General features: G+C 43.1%; 1 protein-coding gene and 1 non-coding gene across 2 annotated transcripts in view; both read right to left on the bottom strand.

The window, feature by feature from the left end:
• Positions 1-10,506: 10,506 nt before the first annotated feature.
• LOC119557011 overlaps positions 10,507-26,240 on the bottom strand; it is a 66,761-nt gene continuing 51,027 nt past the window's right edge. The window contains 3 exon segments of the mRNA XM_037869545.1: positions 10,507-12,346; positions 15,486-15,611; positions 16,014-16,444. Of these exon segments, the coding sequence (XP_037725473.1) occupies positions 11,671-12,346; positions 15,486-15,611; positions 16,014-16,444 (1,233 nt within the window). The 3' untranslated portion in view covers positions 10,507-11,670.
• Positions 17,584-17,655, bottom strand: Trnap-cgg. The gene has a single exon. It is a non-coding gene; the product is annotated as a tRNA-Pro (tRNA).

The raw sequence follows: 26,240 nt of genomic DNA on the forward strand, positions 1-26,240 counted from the left end.
GTACGCCTGATTATACATAACGGTTCATTGCCTGCCAGGACGAAAAGAGAGGGGCGGGGGTGGCAAGGACTCCGTCTAATCACTGTCACATGCAGGCGTCGCTTACGCATTCAAAGCGAGCCGAGACAAAGGCCAGAAGCTGGCGGGGAAGGGTCTGCACCGCTGGACAATGCATCCCAGGAGCAGGAGGCAGGGGCAGGGGCAGGGGCAGGGGCAGGGGCAGGGGCAGGGGCAGTGGAGTGGAGGCTGGGGCACTGGCCTGCTGTTAATTCGATTAATTACAACAATCAGCGGCATGTTTCATGTGGCAGCGACAGTTCGCTGCTCGGGGGCGTGGCAGGAGGCGCAGGAGCTTAACAAATTGCCCCATGCTAATGACACGTCCCTGTTCATGCTCATGCCCATGCCCATGCTCGTGCTAACCAACAATCGAAGCATAATGACAATGATAGATTTCCCAATATCTGTCATGTTTATGGGCGAAAACAAAAGAAATGAGAGGCCAGAAGACGGGCGGGGTGAAAGCTAGAACAACGGAGCATAATTGGATATAACATTTATACGCAATCATCGACAGATTGCAAAACGATTAAGCCAACCCCCGGAGAAAGTTGGCTCGGAGAAAGGCGATTCCCATGGCATGGTGTACCATACACTCGCAGTTCCCTGACGAAGCTGTCATTCCCCTGCCATCCCAAGAAAGGGAAATCCAATCGAGCAAGGAGCTGGCCAATGCTCGACCCCAGGAAACAAATGCGGGCTGAGTCCGAGTTCATTTGGTGTTCGCTGAACGCTTTTCGGGCAAACAGAAACAATCAACTTAATTTGGCGCCCGCTGAAAGCCCTGTGGCAGATAAATTAAGTCATTAGTTCGAGCTGGAAGTTGGTGGTGGACTGATGGGCTGATGGGCCCCAGAAGAAAGTTCCCGGCCAAAGTGGAAAATAAATTGGCAAACGTTTGTTTTGAGATTAACCGCGATTAGAACGTGGACCGGGCGGGAGTGGGGTCGGAGTGGGAGTGGGAGTTGCTTGGGGAATCGCAGCAAATGTTGCCATTATTTGATAAGCTCAAACATAGACACAGGGACCCCGGCCTCCGCCTCCGCTTCCGCTTCCGCCACCCTTCTCCTCCCCCTCCATGTGTTTGTGTAAACAAATGGCAAATGCGAGAATAATCGTAGGAGATTAAAAAGTTTCCTGCGCCCGCACAAAGCGAAAGGGGGCAGGACGAGCCGGCGGAGGAGGATTTGGAGTTCCAGCTAAAGCTGGAGCAGGAGCTGGAGCTGGAGGAGTGGACCTGCTCTGACGCGAGACAAATGAGTGGCGCACGTGAAGCGTCTGGCCTTGTCTGTATATCCCTGGGCCTTACTAATTTATGGCGCCTGCATACAAATTGCCTGGCTTGCCAACCACCCCATCCACCCAGTCCCATTTCTCTCCATAGCAATGGAATCCAGAGGCAAAGTCACGGCAGGACTTAGTCTTAGCCAACAACTACAACTATCCCCAACCACCGACAGCCGGGAATCGAGAATTGAGTGAGCAGCCAGCTGGCAATTAAGATCCCAAACACACTGCCGGATAATCCCTGGATTCGGGATTGCACATATTCATCATTTTGAGATCATTAACTAGGCAGTTATGTGGGCCGCGTGAGGTATTGGTCTAGTGGGGAATCTATGTAAGAACTTTTCCATGGTTGCAATCTAGAGCTTTAGAAGAAAAGGACGTATTTTAACCTTATTAATCAACAAAAAATTAACTTTTAAGTCCCTCTCCTCATATACAAAAAAATCTCTACATGTAATACTGAACTTGAATTAATGTTATCTATTCTACGTTGAACAGACCTAAAATACTTAAGGAGTATCCCAGTCCCGACCAATATTAATAAAATTAACAAATAAGTAAGTTGGCATCGGCAAGCCGACGTTTATTATAAAATTAAAGATCCAATTCTGAAATCTCATGAAAAATTTGTATTTCGCTTTACATGTGTATGTGTAAAAAAATATTATGTCAAATTTATTATTAGTTTCCCATATAATTTCCGATCGTTAAGTTGATGTTAAATAATTAAGATTATGTATCCCGTAGTAGAAGAGAAAAGTCAAACAAAAATTTTTTTTACCGTTTAGCTTATATTTTTTATGAATTTTTGAAAATGTTTATAAATTTACATTTTAGCCATATTTTTCTCTTTTTGTCTTACTACTCTTTTCTGACATCGTCACATTCAAAAAATCATAAAAAACAGAGGGAAAACGATTTGAAAAAATCTCTTTGCAATTACTATAATTTATGTTTAGAGAAATTTTAAGCATCACAAAATTCGGCATATTCAATAAGTACTGAATGTGTTAGGAAAAGTCTTGTATCATTCAAACGGAATTTAAATTACCTTTCCATTGATGCCAAAATGTACATAAGGTAAGTTTAAATTATGAGTATATTTAACTTTTGTTTTGTGTTAATACTTTTGACCACCCCTGTATATGCACATATTCTTGATCAGCATCACTAGACGATTCGATCTAGCCATGTCCGTCTGTCATTCCTTTGGGAGCTATTCGATATGGTTCTCCGATTCGGAACTGTACTGACATATTTATATACTACCTGTAATAAAAAGAACACCTTAGTAAGTCCTAGTATTTAACCTAACAAAAATTTTGGGCCGTTTTTTTGATATAAAGTTTTTGGTTTTGGACGACTTTTTGTTAGGTTAAGTACTGTTCCTATTTATTCCTATTTATATTCCTGATTATGCAGGTTTGTCTATTGCCAATCTATGATATATCCTTTTTCTCGTTATAGGTCCAACGACAATTTAAGTCATGTACTAATACTATTACAAATTGATATCCGACTGTCAAAACTTGAATTTTTTGGTCCGTTTTCTCAAAGATGTAACGGAAAGACAAATTCGATGTTTTGAATAAAATCATATTCATGATTTTAGACTTTGCAACCACAAGAAGTAAAGAAATGGCCAAAATATATAGTTCAATACCTTGATGGACTCTTTAGAAACATACCAGCCGATTGGCGATAAAATATTATTTTTTAAGGGCCAATTTCTAGAGTGCCGGCTAATATTTCTCAGATAGATGAAATCCCTGCTTAGAAACTTCGGGTTTCTCGAGCGTCCAAGGTGAAAGCTAGGTCTGACAGGAACTCAGACTACCAGTTTCTCTTTGAGATAAATTTAAGGAGTCGAGTAAGCCGATATCACTTTACGACAAGCTTACCTGGTCTTTAACTTTTTCGGACAGATAGCTATCAGTGACCCTGAAAACCGGCCGTGAGTCAAATAAATAAAGAGAACATTGCTAACGAAACGATTAAACCATTATGCATTTGTTGAAAGTTGTTCGGTATTTACTGCATAATTTTAGGCCGTGTGGTAAATAATTATAATTCCTCTGGAGCTGGCTAATTTCAGTTCTGCAACTCACTATTAAACAATCCGAGTTCGACCCTTTGCCGGCCTCGTGGAGTTGCCCTTTTCTCGACGAATGTGCATTTTGCTGCATGCAAGCAAAAGTTTTTAATTAAATCATGAACACAGCCACACGTTATAAATATTTCGAGGGGTAGACGTAGACCCGGGCACCATATGGATATGGAGTTCGGGGGTGACAGTGAGCAAGACGAATAGCTGCACCGGGGGTAGCTGTGAGGAACACCAATCCACCCCGCCTTCTGGCAAGTGCAGCAGTAGTTTGTCTGCATCAGATAGCAAGCTCGATTGTGCCACAAAAAAAAAACAAGGAGAAAAGGAAAAGCGCAACCAGAAAGGATACGTTTGGAGTCCTGTTTAGCAGGCGACGCCTCCTGTCGCTTAACAGAGCTCTGTAAGCGACTAACAGTGCTTTTTTCTTGGCGCCCTCGCTCCTGGTGGTGGTTTGGGCGGCTTGGGTGGCTTGGGTGGCTTGGGTGGCTGTGGGCCAGTGGGGTGGTGGGGCCTCAGAAAGTGGGCGTTGCCATTTCACACGCATCTCTCTCGCTCGCTCCGCACTGTCTCCCTCGGCCGCCGCCCCACACCTCGGCTCTCTTCGCTCCTTTGCTCCTTCGCTCTCCTCAAGACGAAGGACACGACGACGGCGCTGACTTGGCATTTGGCCACTCCCACGCCCACTCCACCCACTCCCCCTGCCACGGGGCCAACATCCACTTGACATGTGGGTCAGGACATCTTTGTGGCGGGTGCTCAGGGTGGTGGTCACTGGACTGGGGGTCCTGCCCTCTCTTGATTGGCCCCAGGCAAGCACTTGGGAAGGGGTACAAAGCATATTTATGGCATGCCCCGAGTGCATTGTCAACTGTAATGAGGAATGCGTCAACTATCCCATCACCATTCCAATCTCAGTTTGTGTCATTCCTCAAGTGCACTTGTGGGACCTGCACATCCATTAGCTGCATCTAAAAAATGCCTAGGGGGACGACCAGTGTAATGTAGCTTATAAGGCATAGTTTATAAATCGTATTGCAAAGATACTGTGTTATTAGCTGACGAAGTAAAAGAGATTAAGTTATATTTCTTCTTGAAAAAACAAAACAACAATTCATGAATTTATTAACAGGCATTCTATAGGTTTCCACGACTTTTTTAAATAAATCCAGTCAGTAAATATAAGTTGTTCTACAAAAGAAACAAGACTGGCCCAACCAAATATAGATAACTCCCAAGAATGTAGTATTTTTCCCATATATTGCTTGATTGTCCGAGTTGTTTTAACTTCATCCATTTGTATTTTCTATATTTTAATTTAAAACATTTTATTAATTTCTGTGCAAATTATTTATGGACACTTACAGTTCGCATTAGTTAAACATACTATCCTGCTTTTCTGTCTGAACTACGAATTTAACCGGACTCGCAAGCATCGAAGTCAAGCACTCTAATTACACCAGTTTACAAAAAACAAGGAAGAACGCTATAGTCGAGTACCTCGACTATCAGATACCCGTTACTCAGCTAAAGGGACCAAAGGGAAATGGAGATATGCAAGCAGCAAAGCGAGATTTAAATGCGCCACCTACCGGCGGAAGACAGATTTAAGCATTGTGGGCGTTAGGGTAGGCGTGGCAAATTTTTTTTTGGATCAATCGATAGGTATTGACGAGACCAATACATTTCAGTTAAAATTTTTTATCTAGCATAAAAATTTTGAGCGCCACAGGCTTGGGCGGTTTGTGGGCGGTAGAGTGGGCGTGGCATATTCGCATAACAAACCTGCGCTGCGTACAAAGCTACGGAATCTAAATCTGAAATCCCAATACTCTATCTTTGATAGTTTCCGAGATATCCGCGTTCATATTTACGATTTTTTGAAGTTTGTGGGCGGTTTGTGGGCGTCCAAGTGGGCGTGGCAAACTTTTTTTTGGATCAATCGATAGGTATTGCTAAGAACAATTCATTTCAGTTTAAATTTTTACTCTAGCATCAAAACTGTAGAAGCCACAGTTTTGGGCGGTTTGTGGGCGTTAGAGTGGGCGTGGCACTCTACTGAAACAAACTTGCGCTGCGTAAGAAGCTCAGGAATCTGCTCGCCAAATCTCAATAGCCTAGCTCTCATAGTTTCCAAGATCTCAGCGTTCATCCGGACAGACAGACGGACAGACGGACAGACGGACAGACGGACAGACGGACAGACGGACAGACGGACAGACGGACATGGCTAGATCGACTCGGCTAGTGATCCTGATCAAGAATATATATACTTTATGGGGTCGGAAACGCTTCCTTCTGCCTGTTACATACTTTCCGACGAATCTAGTATACCCTTTTACTCTACGAGTAACGGGTATAAAAATTGATGAAATACGCACTTCAGGAAACCTTTGTTTTCCGGTAAGATACATCTCCCTGATTAAGAAAAGGGCATTTAAAATTTTTTCTATGGTACCAATTTTTTTTAAAGTGTAAAAAACGTTTTTCGCACTTTTTTATTATACCCGTTACTCGTAGAGTAAAAGGGTATACTAGATTCGTCGGAAAGTATGTAACAGGCAGAAGGAAGCGTTTCCGACCCCATAAAGTATATATATTCTTGATCAGGATCACTAGCCGAGTCGATCTAGCCATGTCCGTCTGTCCGTCTGTCCGTCTGTCCGTCTGTCCGTCTGTCCGTCTGTCCGTCTGTCCGTCTGTCTGTCCGGATGAACGCTGAGATCTTGGAAACTATGAGAGCTAGGCTATTGAGATTTGGCGAGCAGATTCCTGAGCTTCTTACGCAGCGCAAGTTTGTTTCAGTAGAGTGCCACGCCCACTCTAACGCCCACAAACCGCCCAAAACTGTGGCTTCTACAGTTTTGATGCTAGAGTAAAAATTTAAACTGAAATGAATTGTTCTTAGCAATACCTATCGATTGATCCAAAAAAAAGTTTGCCACGCCCACTTGGACGCCCACAAACCGCCCACAAACTTCAAAAAATCGTAAATATGAACGCGGATATCTCGGAAACTATCAAAGATAGAGTATTGGGATTTCAGATTTAGATTCCGTAGCTTTGTACGCAGCGCAGGTTTGTTATGCGAATATGCCACGCCCACTCTACCGCCCACAAACCGCCCAAGCCTGTGGCGCTCAAAATTTTTATGCTAGATAAAAAATTTTAACTGAAATGTATTGGTCTCGTCAATACCTATCGATTGATCCAAAAAAAAATTTGCCACGCCTACCCTAACGCCCACAATGCTTAAATCTGTCTTCCGCCGGTAGGTGGCGCATTTAAATCTCGCTTTGCTGCTTGCATATCTCCATTTCCCTTTGGTCCCTTTAGCTGAGTAACGGGTATCTGATAGTCGAGGTACTCGACTATAGCGTTCTTCCTTGTTTTTTAACTCGAGTTGTGATAAACCGAATTCGGTCATTAAAGACTCATTTTACAGGTAATGGAATGCCCTTTAACTTTCTTGTACACATCGTTGAGTTCCATTCATTAGTTTAGAAGCTACACTTCGTCAAAGTTGAAAAAGTTGGAAAAAATGCAAAAACGCTGGCATAAATTGCTTCTTTAAAAATACACGCCTAAAAACCGAAATTAGTTTTATGTTGTTTTCTTAAAGGCTGAACTTTAACGGAGAATATAAGCCATTGATCACGACAATCCGTTGGTAAATCGATTTTTTACAGATTTTTAAACGTATATACCCAAGTTCAGTGTTCGGGAGCAGCGGCCGTTAAACATTATTTTAAATTTTCAGTGTTGGGGAACGTAAGATTTTGGTGCAAGTTGTAGTGCATAACGTCAGTTTCCTTGCTAATTTCTTGCTAAAAATATATGAAAATGATTTCCTTGTAACTGCAATCGCATCCTTTTTAGCTTGCCCAGCACTAATAGCAAAGAAACTGACGTTATGCATAACTACTTGCACCAAAATCTTACGTTCCCCAACACTGAAAATTTAAAATAATGTTTAACGGCCGCTGCTCCCGAACACTGAACTTGGGTATATACGTTTAAAAATCTGTAAAAAATCGATTTACCAACGGATTGTCGTGATCAATGGCTTATATTCTCCGTTAAAGTTCAGCCTTTAAGAAAACAACATAAAACTAATTTCGGTTTTTAGGCGTGTATTTTTAAAGAAGCAATTTATGCCAGCGTTTTTGCATTTTTTCCAACTTTTTCAACTTTGACGAAGTGTAGCTTCTAAACTAATGAATGGAACTCAACGATGTGTACAAGAAAGTTAAAGGGCATTCCATTACCTGTAAAATGAGTCTTTAATGACCGAATTCGGTTTATCACAACTCGAGTTAAAAAATAAAAAAGTGCGAAAAACGTTTTTTACACTTTAAAAAAAATTGGTACCATAGAAAAAATTTTAAATGCCCTTTTCTTAATCAGGGAGATGTATCTTACCGGAAAACAAAGGTTTCCTGAAGTGCGTATTTCATCAATTTTTTTTTGTAAACTGGTGTTATTAGGCAAATTAAAATTGATTTTAGTAAGGAAATTCAATTAGCTTGAATTCGGCAGTGGTTTTGTTACAATATGTGCCTAAGACACTAAAAAAAATTAAATAATTTTAATTATAAGTATAATGGTTGATCTATTAGTACAATAATTTTAAAGATATCTCCTAGCAATCAGAAGAAAATCATGAATAAGTGTCTCTTTTTCAATAAACTATTAGAAATATCATATTATTCCAGTAAAACTCAAAATTGTTCAAAACCGTACAAATTAGGTTCTTATACCCGTTGCCCGTGGAGTAAAAGTAAAGTATTCTTTGGAAAGTTTTTAACAGGTAAAAAGAAACATTTCGGAACCTATATAGTACACTATTTAAAACCTACAAAGTTAAAACTAGACATGTAGATTCTACTTATGGCTAAGAAGTCCATGTTTGGAGCTGTCCTCATATATATTTTAAAAATGTACCAAAGAGTATAAGAGATTATGTCCAAAAACCATACAGCAATCATTATGTTCCTATTTATAATAACCTAAATAAGAAGAGTATTCGATCAAAATCGACGTAGCAATTATTTAAATATTTAATTGGGCTTTAAAAGAATTTTATTGATCTGATTTGCATTCCATAAAAAGTTTCCGATTAAATTCCTTAATTTGAAATACTCCATAAGTTATCACTATCTTACTGTTGATGTTAATAAATAATGGATTTTGGTAAATAGCACAAGTTGACAGTTAATATTCTTTCATAAATTTTAATATATCCCACACAAAATTCATGGACAGTGCATTAAACTATTTGGACTCACCAAGATGCCCCCACCCCCTTTTGAGTTAATCCTTGGTAAATCGGTCATGCCGCCGAACTAATTTGCACAAAGCAATCCGAGCCCTGGAAGATATGCGATGAGAAGGAGTTGGAAACAGAAACATAATCGGAAACTGGATCAGGAGAGGAATATGCAAACAAGGTGAATTCCGGAATTTCCACTTTGAAGTTGACACAAGGTTGGCGTCGAGAGTTGTCGCATTACAATGGGGGATTCTGGGATTCGGGGATTCTGGGATTGGATGCAGATCCGAGGGGCAGGGCACAAGGGCACCGCAGCTTAGACAAATTGTTTCTTATGCATATTTTTCGCTCTTCACTTGTCGCCATAGCATCTATCCGGTAAATTATGCCGAGTATTTGCGTAATTAAAACATGAAAAGAGTTTGGCGCAAACTCGTTTAATTAATCATCCGAGGAGCGGTGGTGGCTTTGTCAGGCGAATTTAAATGCCTGCCGTCATTCCGCAATGCCAGCGATTTCTCTTGGCTTATCATAATTTTTGGACACATTCCTCTCACCCCAAATGATTGACAGGGGCACTTTGCCCTAACCCCCTTTTGAGGAACCAAAAGAAGACCATACCGAATTGAAACATTATTTTTATAGATTCTTATGGCGACGACAAGGAAATGGGCAGGCCGTGCTGATAAGCATTTTGGGACAAAAGACATTTTCATAAGCACTGATAGTGATTATGACACCAGCCGAGGACCCAGGCCAAAGACAAAAGAAAACCCACCCTGGGCCCACCCTCGAGTCCTGGTCCTGCGAACAAAAGTGCTGATAAGCAGCCTGAAACTATGCAATGCCCAGGCTATACTTATATATAGAATAGTGGAGCCCCCAGGGGGAGTCGGGGCATCCGAATCCAATCCCCCCAGGCTCTCACATGTGCCCGAAATCGAAATCTCTAAATGACTTTTATTGTTATGGCCTGCGGCGGCGGCGTCGTGGTCGTCCTGGCTCCTTGGATCTTGGATCCCAATCCGCATCCAATAAGACGACAAACTTTTGCATCGTATATTGAAAAGATGCGCTATCTCCATGGCAAAGTTTTGCGGTCGTCGCAGACAAAAGACGCGTGTTCCCTTTTAAAGTTTCATTAATCAATGGCTCAGGGGGTGGCTGGATGGTTGGATGGCTGGTTTGGTTTCGGTTTTATTATTTCAATTGCGGAGCGGAGCGGTGCGGTGCCCGGGGCTCGAAAATATGAGGCATCATTTATCAGCCTTCCATTCCGTTCTGGTGCGGATTGGCTGTCTGGGCTGTGGATTTGAAATTGGCAACAACAATGCCGTGATTAATGGCCGTCAAAGCGAAAGAGTCAACAAATGTCAAGCGACAAACTGCAATCGGCAGACGGGGGGCCCAAACCAAAAGCCCGTACCCCTATACCAAAACCCCATATAGCACGTATATTCCCCTGACCCGTCGATGAAATAAATGCCAACAACTGCGGGTTAATTTTTTCAAATGTTTGTTAATTACATTTATTGTTTCCTTTTGTTTTTGCTCTTGCTTTGTTTTATTTTTTACGCCTTTTACTCTCTTTTCTCTTTAGTTTTGATTTCTTTTATTTGCATTTGCATTTGTTCTGGCTGTTATTATTGGTTGCTGTCCAAAACACATGGAGTATGGGGTGTGTATTTATGTATATGCACGTATATATAAGTCTAAGCGGGTTTATCTTACACTTTAGATATTTTTGATTTAACTTTATGCCTGCTCTCTAACAATACGATACAAAAAAAAATATTGGGTAATCGCTCTTACTTAGGTCTGATTATTAGATTATTACGATATTTAACATAGTTTCGGTAATTCGATAGATAGGTAGAATTGTTTATCGCTCGTAGATAGACTGATGCTTATACACACACTTTGGTTTCTCCCGTACTTAGTATATTTGCTAGCTCCGATCGAACGCTAATTACGCATATTGATTAGTGTTACATTAGATTGCAAAAAAAAGGATTAATAAATACACCCATATTGTAACTAGTTCGATTGGTTATAGATACACACACAAATTCTTAACTTTACATCGACCTAGCTTAGGCTCTTTACATCTAACGCTGGACCATCGTGGATCGGCATCCACCCAGCTACTTCTATACAACGTTCGCCGTGGAAAGAACATTCTTTAGCCTCGCACTAAACTAAACTTAAATAATAATCAACAACGTTGCTCCAACAGACTTAAAATGGAATCAGAACAAAAATCATGTGTGCTTAAGTCGTGTGCAGAATGTTTCAATATTTACACATCAAAGTTCACTTTGCCAATTGCCCTCCAACACCGTCCAATCATCCACCACTCTTCGCGACTCCTTCGGACTAAAGGGACATATGGAAAATCGAATTTTGATCGGTGGGGATATTTAACTCTCTCGATTTTATAGGTCCACAAATCCCATTTTCCTCCAGCCGCCTGCATTTCTCCTCACTTTCTTCATTTTTATCCTTCGTTTATTTTAAAACTTTTTGGCACTGCTTTGAATTTGTTTTGGCACCGCACGCTTCGAGCGTGAAAATAAAATTATTTATGCATATACATAGATAAATACGAATATATCTATAAGGTTGTGTATATAAAAAAAAAGGATCGCGCTAAAAAGTCAACAGTTTACAAGGAAAATATGTACAGGTTTCAGTGGAAACAAAAAAAAACCTTGTTTATGAACAAAGGGGTTATTCTCGAGTAGAACTAAGTAAACATATTGTCTCTTAAATGATAGGATCCAAAAATGTCTGCAAATTCAGCAAGTACTTTTGTGTAGGCTAACTAAACTATAAGCCTTTAAAACTATAAAACTTGAACTCAGTCAAAGCAAACGAAGATTTGAATATCGATTCTGTATTTCTGTATCCTTTCCCATAGCGTTTTCTCCCCCGTCGACTCCCCTCAGTTGCGGTTGTAGAACTTTCTTTGGTAGCGCTTGCACCCGCTTCCGATGCTGCCAACGCCTCCGCCTCCTGCTCCACCGGCGGAACCAGCTCCTCCACCGCCGCCCATTCCCAGGCCCAGTCCCATGAGCTGCTGCTGCTGCTGCTGCTGTTGTTGGTGTTGCTGTTGCTGGTGCTGGTGCTGCAGTCCAAAGCCCGAGTAGAATTGCTGACTCGTCGCTCCAACTCCTGCTCCAGCGCCGACTCCAGATCCCGCAAGAACAGCTCCAGTGGCGCCCATGCCTAGGGCTTTATTTTAGCTGGACGCTCCCAGTTGATTCTTCATATGGGCAGCGGCGGCGGCGGCGGCAGCGGCTGCGGCAAACGGTGAGCCACCGCCGGTTGGCGTTTGGGGCCCATTGTTGTTGTTGTTGTGATCGCCGGGAGTGCGCGGTCCGTTGACCATGCCCACGCCGACGCCGTTCACATTGCCGCCCCCTGGACCGCCGCCCAGCAGTCCGCCGGCGGTGTTCTGCGCCCCGGCCGCTCCGGTCGGAGATCCTTGACCCAAGGAGGACACATGGCGCTTCAGCATCGGGTGATTGGCCATCGATGCGAAGACCAGGCGCTCCTCGTAATCGTACTCGCAGAGTATCTTGTTCTCGCACAGGTAAAAGCGGTCGCCCACGCAGAATCTGGCAGAAAAAGAAGAGACCGGAAAACGGCAGTGGTTAGTACGGAATGGCAAGTCGGAGAGGAAGTGGAAACGATTTTTCCACACGCTTAGGCAGCCCAAGCAGTCGGGGGAAATGCACAAAGACAAGGACGATGAACGATGACAATTGACAGCGGTTATAGCGACTGTAACTGCCAGCCCAGGAACCCAGGTACCCGGGAACGTCTAAAAACAAAAGCAAAACGACCCCAAGACGAAGGACAGCTACTCAGAGTGGCAGACAGGACGAGAGCAAAGCCAGGACAAGGAAGTCAGATAAGCGCTTGGCAATGTCGCTCCGCTGTCAGCAACAGTTGGTGTGGCAGGAGCCACAAGGTGGCTTCGTTTCGCCCGGACAGGAGGAAGGGGAGGAGTCGGAGTGCATTCAGGCAACTGCAAATAAGGTTGGCTCCCAGCTCTTCAGCACTCCGGGCATGGAGCCCTTTGTCAAAATATTTATGTTAGCACCTGTACGGACGGCAGAGGCGCCGCCACGCCCACTCCGGCAAACAGCAAACAGACACACTCGAACCGAACCGAAAGGGAGCTCGTATTACAAACCACAAAAAATCTGAAAAAGCATAGGAAGCTCTGGGGGCGAAATAGAGCCTCGTCAAGCAGACGAGTGGATGTCCTTTGAAAAGGGGGATCTGGAACTGAAATGAGCTAGCAAAGGTGTCAGTATAACTTGTGTATACTCGTACAATATTCTTATGGAATTCTACTGGAAAATGTAGGAACCCTTTAAAGGAAGAAAAACTGACGAGCTCCACATAACTTATCCGATGGAACTTGTAAATGTAGTCACCTTCGCGGGATGGAAGCACACTAGTTCCCTCAACATATCCTGCTAAGTTTCCAGAACTTCATCTATCTCTTCTCGAATATGCACATCCTGCAGCAATACTCTCTACTTGGCTGCTGCCCCCCCTCCAATGAGGGCAAAAAAGAAACGTTTAAAGTTTGATTCCCAGGGGGCGGGAACACTGCATCCACTCCGGAGGAGTCTGGGTAAATCAGCTTACAGCAGACTTACAGCGGATATGAAATTTGGCTTTTGATTTACGTCAACATTTTGTTGGCCCGCTGGTTTCGGTTGCGTGGCCAAATCGATTGACGGACGGGTGGGCGTGGCAGGTGGCACGGTAGGCGTGGGCGAAGCGGGAAAAAATCGCTTTGTTTATCTACCAAAACAAGGCAACAAAAATCGGTTGAAAAGAGTCAACAAAAAAAAAACTTTTGCTTCTTTTGCCGCTGGCCTGGCATTGAGCGCACCTGTGACATGGCGATGGCAATGGAAATGGACACGGACATGTTGATAAGTGAGTGCCTCTGTGCGGGATTCGCACATCCGGGCATTTCGTCTGCTCGTCCCCCATCGCAGCAGAAGAAACCAACAGCAAATTGTCAACAGGAAGTACCAAAAAGGGAAAACACAAAAAAAGTGGGGGAAAATGCAAAAAAGATATAAAACAAAAATGGCCTGGACGAAAGATTTGACTTGGATTGGACTCCAATCGGAGAGCAAGGATGTCGTCGTTCCATGCTGACGACAGGAAATTATGCAAACCTCACAGTCGGCAAACGGCAAACGGCGACTGCAATGCATTTTGCAACATTTCCCAAACAGCAGCAACAGGAACAGGACTCAACGGGAAAACTCTTTTTGTTGGCCAAATGAAAGCCCGCATTTTAAATGTGGCCATGGCCATCCGACCAACAATGAGGAGGCAGGAGGGGAGCAGCCGCTGGCCATGCGGCCACGCCTCAATGGATTTTTTCGGCAATTGAATTCATTTACGTGAAAAATTCATTAGCAGCAGAAGGGGAATCTGTCCTGTTTTTCTATCAATAACTGCGGGGAAGAGTACATCAACCGTTGTATTTCAAGGGTTCCTGTCATTATACCAATCTTCAACTACAATCTTAAGCTTTTATTCCACTTTCGATACAATAGTTTACAAAACAGTCCTATTTTTTCTATAAATAACTGCGGTAAAGAATACATTAACTGTTGTATTTCAAGGGTTCCTGTCACTATACCAATCTTCAACTACAATCTTAAACTTGTATTCCACTTTCGATACAATAGTTTACAAAACAGTCCTGTAACCCACCTAACAACCATATAACTGCCCCTTAATAGCCGGCAATCTTATATAATTGATCGTGGAACTTTGAACTGCGCAATCATAAAGTCAAATGGGTTGAGGAAAATGAACCATAATGGTGCCTTCGCCAGGTGGGGCAACCTAGGAGGCCTCTGAGTTCGACGCTCCTGTTACATTTTTAAAGGCAATGCGAAAACAAAGGCCCAGCAAAGGCAGGGAGATCCGGATAAGGAGCGGGGGCCCAACGGGTGGAGACGATTCTCACAATATGCCAATATGTTTTAACATTTATTTCAATATTTTTTACCAGTCAGCACCGTGTGGCGGCATTTTTAATATTTAATGTTGGCTCCCTTGTTGCACAATCGACTATGCCGGAGGTTTGCGGGGACTGGGAGCCAAGGAGGCATATGTGCGCCCTCATTAATAATGCAGAAACCCGAAACGAAAACGAAACCAAACCAAACCAAACGAAACGAGGCGGAATTGCTGACCAAAGGGAAGAATGAGACGCAACCCCATCCACCAGCCTGGCTGCAGTTTAAAGCTCTCCAGAGTGACATTCAGGGATTGGCCAAGTCCAATAAAGTATTTTAGGCCGTGGAAAACTGTGCTGGCCGATGGGGCGACGGGGCGATGACTTGATGGCACCCAAAAGGGTTCGGTTCAATGCGAAATTTATGCGGTTTTCATAGAAAACGTATGACACTAAAGGGGTTTCCCACCCCATTTGTTTTGCTGTTAGCTTGTAAACGACGGCAATTTGCTGCCTGCCAGCACGTTAATAAAACTTCAAGTGCCACTTTGGGCCCGCCACGATGGGCCAAAGATTAAAAAAGGATTTATGCAGCCACCTCCAATGCGAATCTGTGTGCAAATTGCCCATAAAAATGCATGCGAAAACGTTTGCTGCCCGGGTATTAGTTGCTTCCACATGATGGACGATCGGATGACGGCAATGGGGCATGGGGCAATGGGAGCAGTGAATGAGGTCGGTTCGATGCTCACCTGTGGTTGCATTGCTGACAGGCGAAGCACTCCAGGTGATAGACATTGGTGCGGGCCCGCATCACCATCTCGAAGGCCGGGATCACCTTGCTGCAGGCGGCGCAGTAGCCCGTGTTGCCAAACAATCTGCGGAAGAAGAATAGGAACGTTAGTTCAACAATAAGTATTTAGAGAAGCATTCAAATTTCTGTAATATGGATGTCCTTTACCTTACATTGAGCTTAAAAAGTTACACCGAAAGGAACAAAGAATTCTATAGAGTTGGTGCAGGGTGATATACGGTATGTTATGGTAATAATATAAGCGATAGCTTTTATGAATTGTAATTAATTAGATCATCTTATGCATAATCTCTGTCTTCTAAGTTTCTTTAAGTTATTTCCCCCTTTTGGCAGTACTCTGATCTCATTTAAATTAACTATGCTGTGAAACCTTCAAGTAACATTCTAACTATTGCTTCCACACTATCCTATTTTATGCATAGATAACATATATGACTATATGTACTGCTAAGGTAACTGTACCAACCTCAAGTAGTCCCGCTTGCAGAGCATCAGGTTGCCCTTGGTGTACAGCGTGGAGCCCACCTCGCCCAGGCGGCAGTCGCAGCAGCCGCACTTGAGGCAGTCCTCGTGCCACAGCATGTCCAGGGCGCGCAGAAGGTAGCGATCCTGGATGTGCTTGCCGCATCCTGCGCACAATTGGCTACCGTTGTTGTTGTTGTTGTTATTGTTGTTGGCCGCAGCGGCGATGCTCTGGACATTCCCGTTGCCATTGTTGCCGCCACCGGCTCCGCCGGCGTTGACCACATTGACCACATTCCCGTTGCCATTGGGATTGGGCCCGTTGTTCTGGCCACCGCTGTTCATGCCGGTGTTGGATTGCTGGGACTGCTGCTGCTGGTTGGAGGAAAGCCCGACGAGTCCGGGTTCGGTTTTGGTAATGTCCATAGTCATCATCTGCAAAAACGGGATGGGATTGACGCATTATTGGGGGGTTTTCTGCAGTGGGGTGATCTAAGTTTAATGGTATTATTGTGTACATTAATGCTACTGAGATCCTCCGAATGGTCGGAGATTGGGGATAGGACCCAATGATAGCGCTCCTGCCAGGCGGGCTGCCGTAGGATGGCCTGCTTCTCCAGCTCCTCTGCCTGCACATGGGGCACAAAGAACTTGTCCGTGTTGTAGAAATTGATGCGCTCTTCATCTTCGCAATGAACACTGGCGTTGTAAAGGGACTCCATTTCGTGGTTTTCCTAATTTTCCAAGAACTTATCCCGCAAAAAGTGACCGAAGCGATCGCGTCTTCACGACCAGTGTTGAGAAATGCTGAACAAGCAGCGAAAGTCGATAATATCTGGCACACTTTCAATCGGATCTGAACAGCTTTTCCCCAAAACGGTACACTTTGTAATATCTTTGGAAGATTTAAATTTAAAAAAAAAAAACCAGTCTGCTCTTTACCCTAGGAATTGAAATAAAATGTATTTTCAAACTTATATATGAAAAATTGACTTAAAAGTCCCGGCTCCCTAAATAAGTGTTATTTGACATTTTTTATTTCAAAAGGCCAACAGCGCTTAGTTACAAATTGTATAAATTTCCGCCTAATTGAATAAAATTAAGCAATCAATTTAAAATAAACTGGCAATTTACATAAATTGTAACAATAAATACAAACATTTTTTGTTTATACAGCCAAATAATATTGACAAGCAAGTAATATAGACCGAAAAATAAGAGTACATATTTATGCGACGAAAAGCCAACGAAAACATCGTATGTCATTATTTTTGCATAAACCCACTTATTTTGGTACTTCTTTTATTCGTCTGATTGCTGAAGTGTCATCGTTAAGCGCAAACTAACGGCGTTTAGCAGCTGTGGCAAAGTGTTGGGAAATGCGCCACTGCAGTAGTGGCAAAAAACAGCATTGTGAGGCATACTTTTGGGCTTGCAAGTAAAGTTGACTTTGAAAGTTTGGAAAACTTTGCAAAACATTAAACATTCATCAGCCAATTTCATTCAGCCATATGCCGATTTCTCTACACAAAACATATATTCTTTTTTGCAAAAAAAAAACTTAATATCCACTTGGGCTCGTCCGGGAATTGAACCCGGGACCTCTCGCACCCGAAGCGAGAATCATACCTCTAGACCAACGAGCCGGATTGAAGTGGTGGCTGCCAACTACCCACCACAAGGGTACCGATCGTCTGCCCTTCATACACCTCCTCTCCCTATCGTTACTTGGCATTTTCAGCAAATATAATACTTTTAAGCTACCTTTCTAAAACTCTGCCAAGATATACATGTATAAGGTTATGAAGATTTTGAGATAAAGCATATGTTTTACATTTATTTATCCCCTTTATTTCTAGAGGGTTCTCTATAGACCCCAAAATAATAACTCTGACTGTTTTTCAACGATAAAGTTACCGTTAAGAGAAACCAGCAAAGCAAACGGCCAACAACAAATCAATACAAACAAAGGGCCCATTTACCCACACACAATTTCGCGGAATGCCAAGCGACGATTTAAAATAACGAGATTTATGACAAATTGGCGCCCCCCAAACCTCTGCCATTGCTAAATAGTTTGTTGCAATGTGCAAATTTCAGCAAGCACCGGGGAAACCCTAAAAATATGCAATGCCTCGGCCATGTTGCACTCGATACACTGGAAAAAAACCACACACTTGAACACATTGTTCAATAACCTTTGCTAACAAAGTTCTACGGGATAATTCTATGAATATTGGTATGGTTAAGGGTATACCCTATAGTACTATAGTACATCTTTAAACTGATTTTGTATAATCTTTGCGGCGTTTTCTCCTTCTAATGATAACCTTAGCGCAAATTAAGATCATATAATTTCACATAATAAATTGTATAACAGAAAAAGAGACAAATATTATCGTATTTTCATTTCAAAACCCGAAAAAATACCATTAATCTTAATAATGTATATTCTTTGCGGCGTTTTCTCCTTCTAATGATAACCTAAGCGCAAATTAAGATCATATAATTTCAGATAATAAATTGTGTAACAGAAAAAGAGACAAATATTATCGTATTTTCATTTAAAGCCCCGAAAAAATTCCTTTAATCTTCATGATATTTTGCATGCTACCGAAATTGTCTCTAATCGATTTTGTATGTATTCCTCGGAGGGAAGCGATTTTGGTTGAACCGCAGACAATGTTTTTCTCGCTGTGCACTGTTCACTGCCCCTTGCAGATGGTGGGCACAATGTGGGCTGTGTCTGGTTCTGCTTTTGGCCGCCCCTCTTTTCGCTGATTGCCCTCGTCCGTGTCCGCTGTCCGTTGTCCGTTGTCCGCTGTCCGTTGTCCGTTGCCCACGACCGGGTCCGGGCCAAATGGCTCGCATTAAGCCCTGCGCCATGTAGCGCCAACTGTGACCTCGACTTGACCACGGCCTAAAGAGCGAGTAGAGGGGTTATGCAGCTGCTGGAAATGACTTTAATTAGACGGCTGCCTCCGATCCCCCCCGGCCCATCGAAGGGGTCGAAAAGTCATCAGCAGTTGATGCCCGCCGGCCATCGAAGAGCTCCAGAATACCAGAGTGGGTGGCTGGGCTGGACAACTGGGCCTGGACTGCACCGCCGACTCATAAAAATTCAATCAAATCAATTTATGTAAATTTAACGCGACGTTTCAAACAATAACAGGACTGCTGGACTGGAGCACTGTTGGACTGGAGGACTGGAGGACTGGAGGACTGTTGGCCTGGAGATGGAGGATGCAGCACATCAAAACTCAATTTTGGCAGCTGCAACATGCAGTGCCACCACGCCCCCTCCGCCTGCACAGACTGCATTGTTATTTAGTTTAGACAAATGCAATCGAATGCTAAACGCCGCGCGGAAACTCGCGTCCATATTAGATTTTCATTTTCAATTGCATTGCCACTAGTGGTGGGCGTGGCTGCATGAATGCTTTATCAGGCAGCCGCCTCTTCCCGCCACATTCACTCATTGCAGATTCATAGTTTTGCCGGCCCCGGTACCCGTTTTTTCTCTCTGTGTGAGCCCGCTCAATTAATTTATGCATTACATTCCCACAAAATGCTTTTCAATTTGCATCCAATTTTGGCCCGATGCGGCGATAGGCCCCTTCAAATGATCTCTCTGCCGCTGGCAGCTTGATTGATTGATTGACTCACCCACTGACTGACTGACTGATATGTAATTAGTTTAGTTAGAGCGGGGCCGGCGATCAAGGACTTTAAATCTAGCGCCGGCCAGTGCTTAGCCAAAGTCCTTAAGCGCACGAAGTCGGGGTTTTTGTGCCAGAGAGCGGTCCTGAACCCCCAGACACCCAGAGAAGCCAGCTGAGCTAAGACAACACCAAAACACATGAGCGCATCCACGGGGGCATATAGGGGATAGATAGGATCTAATAAGTCCCCCATTCATGTTAAAAAGTTTATTTAGTATGTATTTTATTCCAAATGTTTAAATTCTACCCAACAATTTTTTTATACCACATTCAAATTCTGTACCCCCCACCTCCAAGAAATCTAAGCATATAAGACCTCTGTAAGTTTTTTAAGGAATCATTACGAAATTCAAGGTAGTAAAACTACATCTTTAAAAGTTTTGTCAAATATTCTTTCTGTGGTGTTGATTCGTTCTATTAAAGGATTTTTGCCTCAAGTGATCACAACAGCTCCAAAGAAATATAATAGTTCTTGTATCCATCATATGAAAGAAAATCATGTGAAATATTTAATAAAGAACACAATTTAAAAGTGTATTTGAATGAAAGAAAGGGCTAACCTATTATTAAAGACAAGCCCAGATGAGATATAGAGTTAGGAATACCTCCGCCTGCGGAACCACCCTGAGCACCCCACATTTCCGCTTCTCTGGGCCCCACAAAACCCTTTGCCGAACTAATTGCGCGACCAACGACACTCATTAAAGCCAATCAATATTCAAATTTCACCGCCAGGTGGGTGGTTCGGGGAAGAGGAAAGGGGAGGGGCAGGGCGTACCATCGTATTCCGGTCAGTGCCATAATACCCGGGCCTCCTTATAAAAGCCCCTCTGGCGTTTTCACAGTTTAGTTTGCTAAGCGGAGCAGTGCGGAGCAGGGGGGAGGGGTTCGTTCCGTTCCGGACGAGGTGCTCTATAATTATGCATATGCATGTGACCCAAGTTAGTGGCAACTTAAACCCTTTTTAACCCCGATTCGAGGGACAAGGCAAAGGGGTCGCCCGCCCCTGGAAATTACGGGTTTGCACGCAAGTTAACGGAAGTTACTTGCTTACTGGCCACCAGGCCACCACCCCTTTTAGCCCTTTTCCCTTCCATTTGGCCCGCCTAGGAGAACGATCCTCTTGGAATTAAGCTGATTTCTTTCTGCGGTCAGTTATGTTTATGGTTTATTTATTTGGCCGCTGCAATTTTGTGTCACGTTTTGTGTTCACTTGGCCGAAAGGGGGTTGGCCCTTCGCTCAAGGGTTCTTCTCTCGTGTGGAGCGCTTTTAATGACACTAATTAGTGGCGGGGCTCATGTGACAAACGCAGCAGCGGCCACGGGAATCGGGATTGCAACCCCCAAAATGGGGGGAAATGACGGGGGTCAGAGGGTCGGATGGCTGGATGGCTGGAGTCCACGGACAACAGCTGTGCTGCATCATCCCCACCCCAAATTGGTAATTAATTTATTTTGCATAATTTTTCGCTCTCGGGCCGCAGCGGCAATGCACATTATGCCGCTGACATGTGAAGCGGGGCGCAGCGGCAGAGTTTGTATATTTACTTTACGGACTTTGCATATTTCGGGGGTAAAGGGGGCCTCGTTCGGTCACAAAGGTGTCAAAAAGTGCGAATTAAGTGCGAATAAACGTGCTGAGCGTGCAGCGGTAGAGACAGCCAGGACCACGCCCCCTTTGGCCAGCCCAACACCACCCACCGCCCACCGCCCACCACCCACACCACCTGTCTCGCATTGCGCAAATTTGCATCGAGTCACGAAAAATAAATGTAAATTTAATTTGCGTACGCAGCGTTGGAAAATCGAAGCTCGGGAAGAGGAAATATTTATAATGAAATTATGCGAATAAAAATGGGAATGGGCCGAGAAATGTGGGATCTTTCGACCCTTTTATAATAACAGACGCACTTTGAGACATGAGAACTATATCAAACAGTTTGACATGGTATTAAGATATACGAATTTTAGTTTTTCCCTAAACAGGATAATATCCTTAATGAAATAATTATGAAAGACCCCACATACACGCTCGCTGGCATCCAATTCCATTTGGAATGTCCTTTGGCCATGCAAGGCTTCCAAACACCCACCACCCACCACCCACTCTCCACCCCCCTTGAAGGCAAACTTATGCAGAACAAGAACAAATTACCAGCAACAAAGGCGGAGGTAGAAACAAAAAAGCCAAAGAAAAAGAAATGAAAAACGTCAAGTACGCGACATGAAAACTAAAACAAAGCCCAGAACCACGGCACAAACAAAAAAAAACAGAAGCAGGTATAAATAACGAGAGAGAAAATTAAAATAAAATATAAAGAAAAACAAGAAAACAATCAAAATTCATTTTTAATTTTTATGCCATAAAAATGCAAACGAAGACGAGGTCCGAAGGTGGAGGGGGCGGCGAAATGTTAAAATGGTGAAATGCTGAAATGGTCACCAAAAGCCAGGCACGAAACCGAGTTCCAGGTGGATGGGAAGCATGGAAACATGTTGCGCAACAAGGCAAAAAGTCCTGCAACGGTTGGGACATGTTTTATGCCGTTTATATTGTTTCCCCCGCTTTCTTTTTGTTCTCGTTATTTTTTTTGGGTAAAAACTTTCGGGGGAGAAGTCCCGGTGAAATATGAAAGGAGCCTTCAAGTGGCCAGCCAACAATTAAATTCCCATTGCCAGTAATTGCGGGCTCCCTCTCGAACGTACTTAAACAGCCATAAATACTAATCAAAATCAAATGCACACACTGATTGCGATGAAGGGGGGGTGTGGGAAAAGGACATTGAAGAGGCATCCAGGGCGACACTTGGTCCTGTCATTGACAGCAATCGAATCCAGAGTCCTGCCCACTCCAAAAATTGGGTTGGACAGGCGACAAACAGGTAGTTTGTACAGGAATCAAATAGGATGTTTTTGACCAATCTTAATAAACTTATTTTAATAGAAGATTGAGGTAAGCAATCTCTGTATCCGATATATGTACATTGAATAGGTATCTGGTATTCAGAACATCTATACATTTTAATTCTATTATATTTGATTCAATGCTATCTAGATACTCTTCTTCTGCTTCTGAGAGATTCCAATGTTGCTGTCTCGGTCTAACACAGTGTGTTTTAAGACGCCTCTCGCTCTTTTTAGTCTCTTTTAATTTAAGAGAATTTTTGAAGACCGAAATAAGTAATAGGTAAGCAATATTTAGATCAGACATATAATAGGTAACAGATATCCATCTTATCTACACATTTCAAAGACGTTCAATATCAATTTGTCTAGACACAGATATCTTTTTTGCTATCTTTTTCTATTTCCGAGAGTTACCAATATTGCTGTATCGCTCTCACCCAGAATATTTTTAGGCGCTTATCGCTCTTTTCCCTCTTTTTTCGATTTGGTAAAATTATTATAGAGACACAGAGAAAACTATCCAAGAACATTGTTCTTGAATCGAGAACATTGTTCTTGAATTGAGAACATTTTTCATGAATTGATAACATTCGTTAATAAAAACCGTGTAAGTACATTTTGGTATCAATTTAGAAGGAAAAGTCAAATTGAGTTTATTTAACAACTTTTTGATAAGTATACACTAAGGACTGAACTAATAGTTATTTTGTACATACAATGTACTTAAATAAAAACATTTTCAACTTAAAAATGTCGTTCTATTTTTAAGAACATTTTCAACTCAGATGAGAACGTCAGAATTTTCTCTGTGGAGTAATATGATACCTTATACATTTACCATGCGAATATCATATGGATCCTCATGTGTTTATTTTTTCTGTGTTACATAACTTTGTCGCCTGTGCTTGTATACTATTGTGTTGTGTTTAAACAAGATTTTCATAACAATCTCCATTTCACCTGCAATATTTTTGTCGCCTGTTCCAGGGACACCATAGCTTTTGATGCCCATTCGGATTTCGAACCACTTACGAATCCGCTTAGAAGTGTCATCGATTGACCCATCATATTGTTGTTTCTTCGATCCGAAAGCCAATGCTGCCACATGCAGCATGAGCTCCAGCTCCACCTCCAGTTCCTCCTCCCCTTTTTGATTTTTACCCCCATTTCGATGCCGCCCCCTGCTATCATCGACCCGCATTGCTTGTTTGATTTATGCGACTTGCTGTTGTGCCTCCGCCAATTGTTGTTATATTATTGTTCTTGCTACAGTTATTTGTTGTTGCTGCCACGTTGTTTATCGTGGTGTGGCAACATATGGAGGCGGTAGCCAGCAGATGTACTACATGTAGTTATTGTTGCCGTTATTTGTTAATCTATTTGTAAGCATTTGATGGCAGCGTTTCTTCCTTCGGTATCCCCAGGCACAAGTGCTAAGTGAGATTTATTCCAAGGAATCCCGAGAATCACACCCTTCGACCCGTCAGCGACACACTGTGCGTTTTATTTTGATTTGTTGGTGTTTTTTCGATTTCGGTGGGGGGTTCGAGTGTTCCGTGGCGAAACTAAGCCAAAAACCCGACTACACCAACTGCCTCCGAATCCCTCGACCCTCCTTCGACGATATAATGCCAACGATGTACGACACAGCAGCGGAATTTTTATTAAGTTGTTTTATGCCTTGTGTCGTTTTGTTGTCGTTCGCTGTTATTTCTTTCTGCTTAAACAATTACGACAAATTGCGCTTTTATGGACTGAGGAGCATCCACGAGGAGGATGGCGACACGCACACGTCATGTGCAAAGCCCACAGCGCTAATATCCGATCCGATCCGATCTGGAGGCTCTCCAAAGTGAACTCCACTCTACGGCGCTCTACGGCACTCCACTCCATTCCATTCCACTCAAGTAAACTAAACTTAACTCTGGGTGCAGTCGTTAAAGTCCACTTCAAATAGAGCTTAATTGCCTCACAATGCCAAATGCAGTTTGCAGTTTGCAGTTGCAACTGCTGCCATGAAGCGGCGTTAATTAGGTGAAAGCATCCGCCAAGCAGATCGGGTCACAGCGGTCCAAAAACAGAGGGGAGAACGAAGACAAGCTGGGAAAAGATGCCAGAGCCATCGGATTATCCGCTAGGAGGAAATCGCTGAGATATATGTGTGTATAAAAGCGGCAAGTGAAGCGGATCGGGTTTCCGATCGGGTGGGAATGCCAGAAGTGGTTCACCGCAATCAGGATCGGTCACAAAAAGAGCCTATATAAAACCGATCCTCAAATATAATCCTCGGCAAAGCCTTATCGAAACAGGAAACGTAGAATATCTAGAGAACAAATGCATCTGTAAGGCCTGCATATATGATTCGTTCAAATTTCTGTAATATTAAGACTAGAACATTGGCAAGAGACCCATTACCCTTCATACCATCTGACAGAATTAGATCTGACAATGAAAAGGGCTTTTAACAATTCAAACATTAGGAATAGTATTAGATATTACTAAAAATGCTGGATCAGTAGTGCGGCTTTAAGATCAGGATCGGCCACAAAAAGAGTCTATACAAAATTGATCCTAACATATAATGCTCTGCTAGTCTCTGTTAGGACTAGAACATAGGAAAGAAACCTATTAGCTTTGCATACCATCTGGTAGAATTAGATCTGACGATCTAAGCGTAAGAAATACTGAAAGCTGACAAGATACTACTAACAAATTTTAGTAAGAATTCTGGATCAGTTGTTCGGCTATAAGAAATGAGATATTTTGTATGGGAATTCAATCATTCTACCAAGGCTTTACTAGGAACGCCATCCGGTCCACACCTGCAGCCTTTTGACAGCGCCCATCTGGAACCGTAACCCCAGCCCCAGCATCCCCATCTGACAGTTTCAATTAGACTTTAACACTCCGCTCCGAGCCCGGGGAGCTGTCCCAGACCGAGATGCGGCGCGATGGCTCTCTCGCTGCCCGTCTCTCAAGTGGCTGGCAATTACGTTCAATTAACTTGGCCATGTTGGTAACGGATGCAGTTGCAGTTGCAGTTGGCCAAATGCGTGGCGGTTGTAATTAAACGATGGCTGCTGCGCTGGCTCTTTCAGCAGACGGCTGCGACTGCGTTCGACTGAGTTAACTGCCGGCATGCCACCTAATCATAAATGATACCAAAAGGAAATGCTCCTCAAGGCAGCTCCTCACGATCTGCACCTGCTGCTCCTCCGTCCGCAGAGTCCAGCCACTAATTACATTGATTCTTAGACGATTGCAATGGGGCTGTGAATGTGGCTGGGCACTGGGCGAAAATGGGCTGGGACTTAATTGTTTGCCTCTACCAAGAACTTAAGCCTTGGAGCTACTACTCGTACTACTTACGAAGAACTCTTCCAAGGTAATACTAAGTATAATTTTAGCTCTAAAGCTAAAGTTCTTGGTAAACGGAGAAGTACAATGTCAACATTAATCAATATACTATTGTCAGACCTGTGCAAAATTAAAAACTAAAAGATTAATGATTTCTGGGGATAAATATCAGTACCTCTACGCTTTTCATACTAACTTGTATGATATTATATTTCTGCGAATTTACCCTTAGGTGGTGAAAGGAG

Source organism: Drosophila subpulchrella, chromosome X, assembly GCF_014743375.2.
Source record: "Drosophila subpulchrella strain 33 F10 #4 breed RU33 chromosome X, RU_Dsub_v1.1 Primary Assembly, whole genome shotgun sequence".
Classification (NCBI taxonomy): Eukaryota; Metazoa; Arthropoda; class Insecta; order Diptera; family Drosophilidae; genus Drosophila; species Drosophila subpulchrella.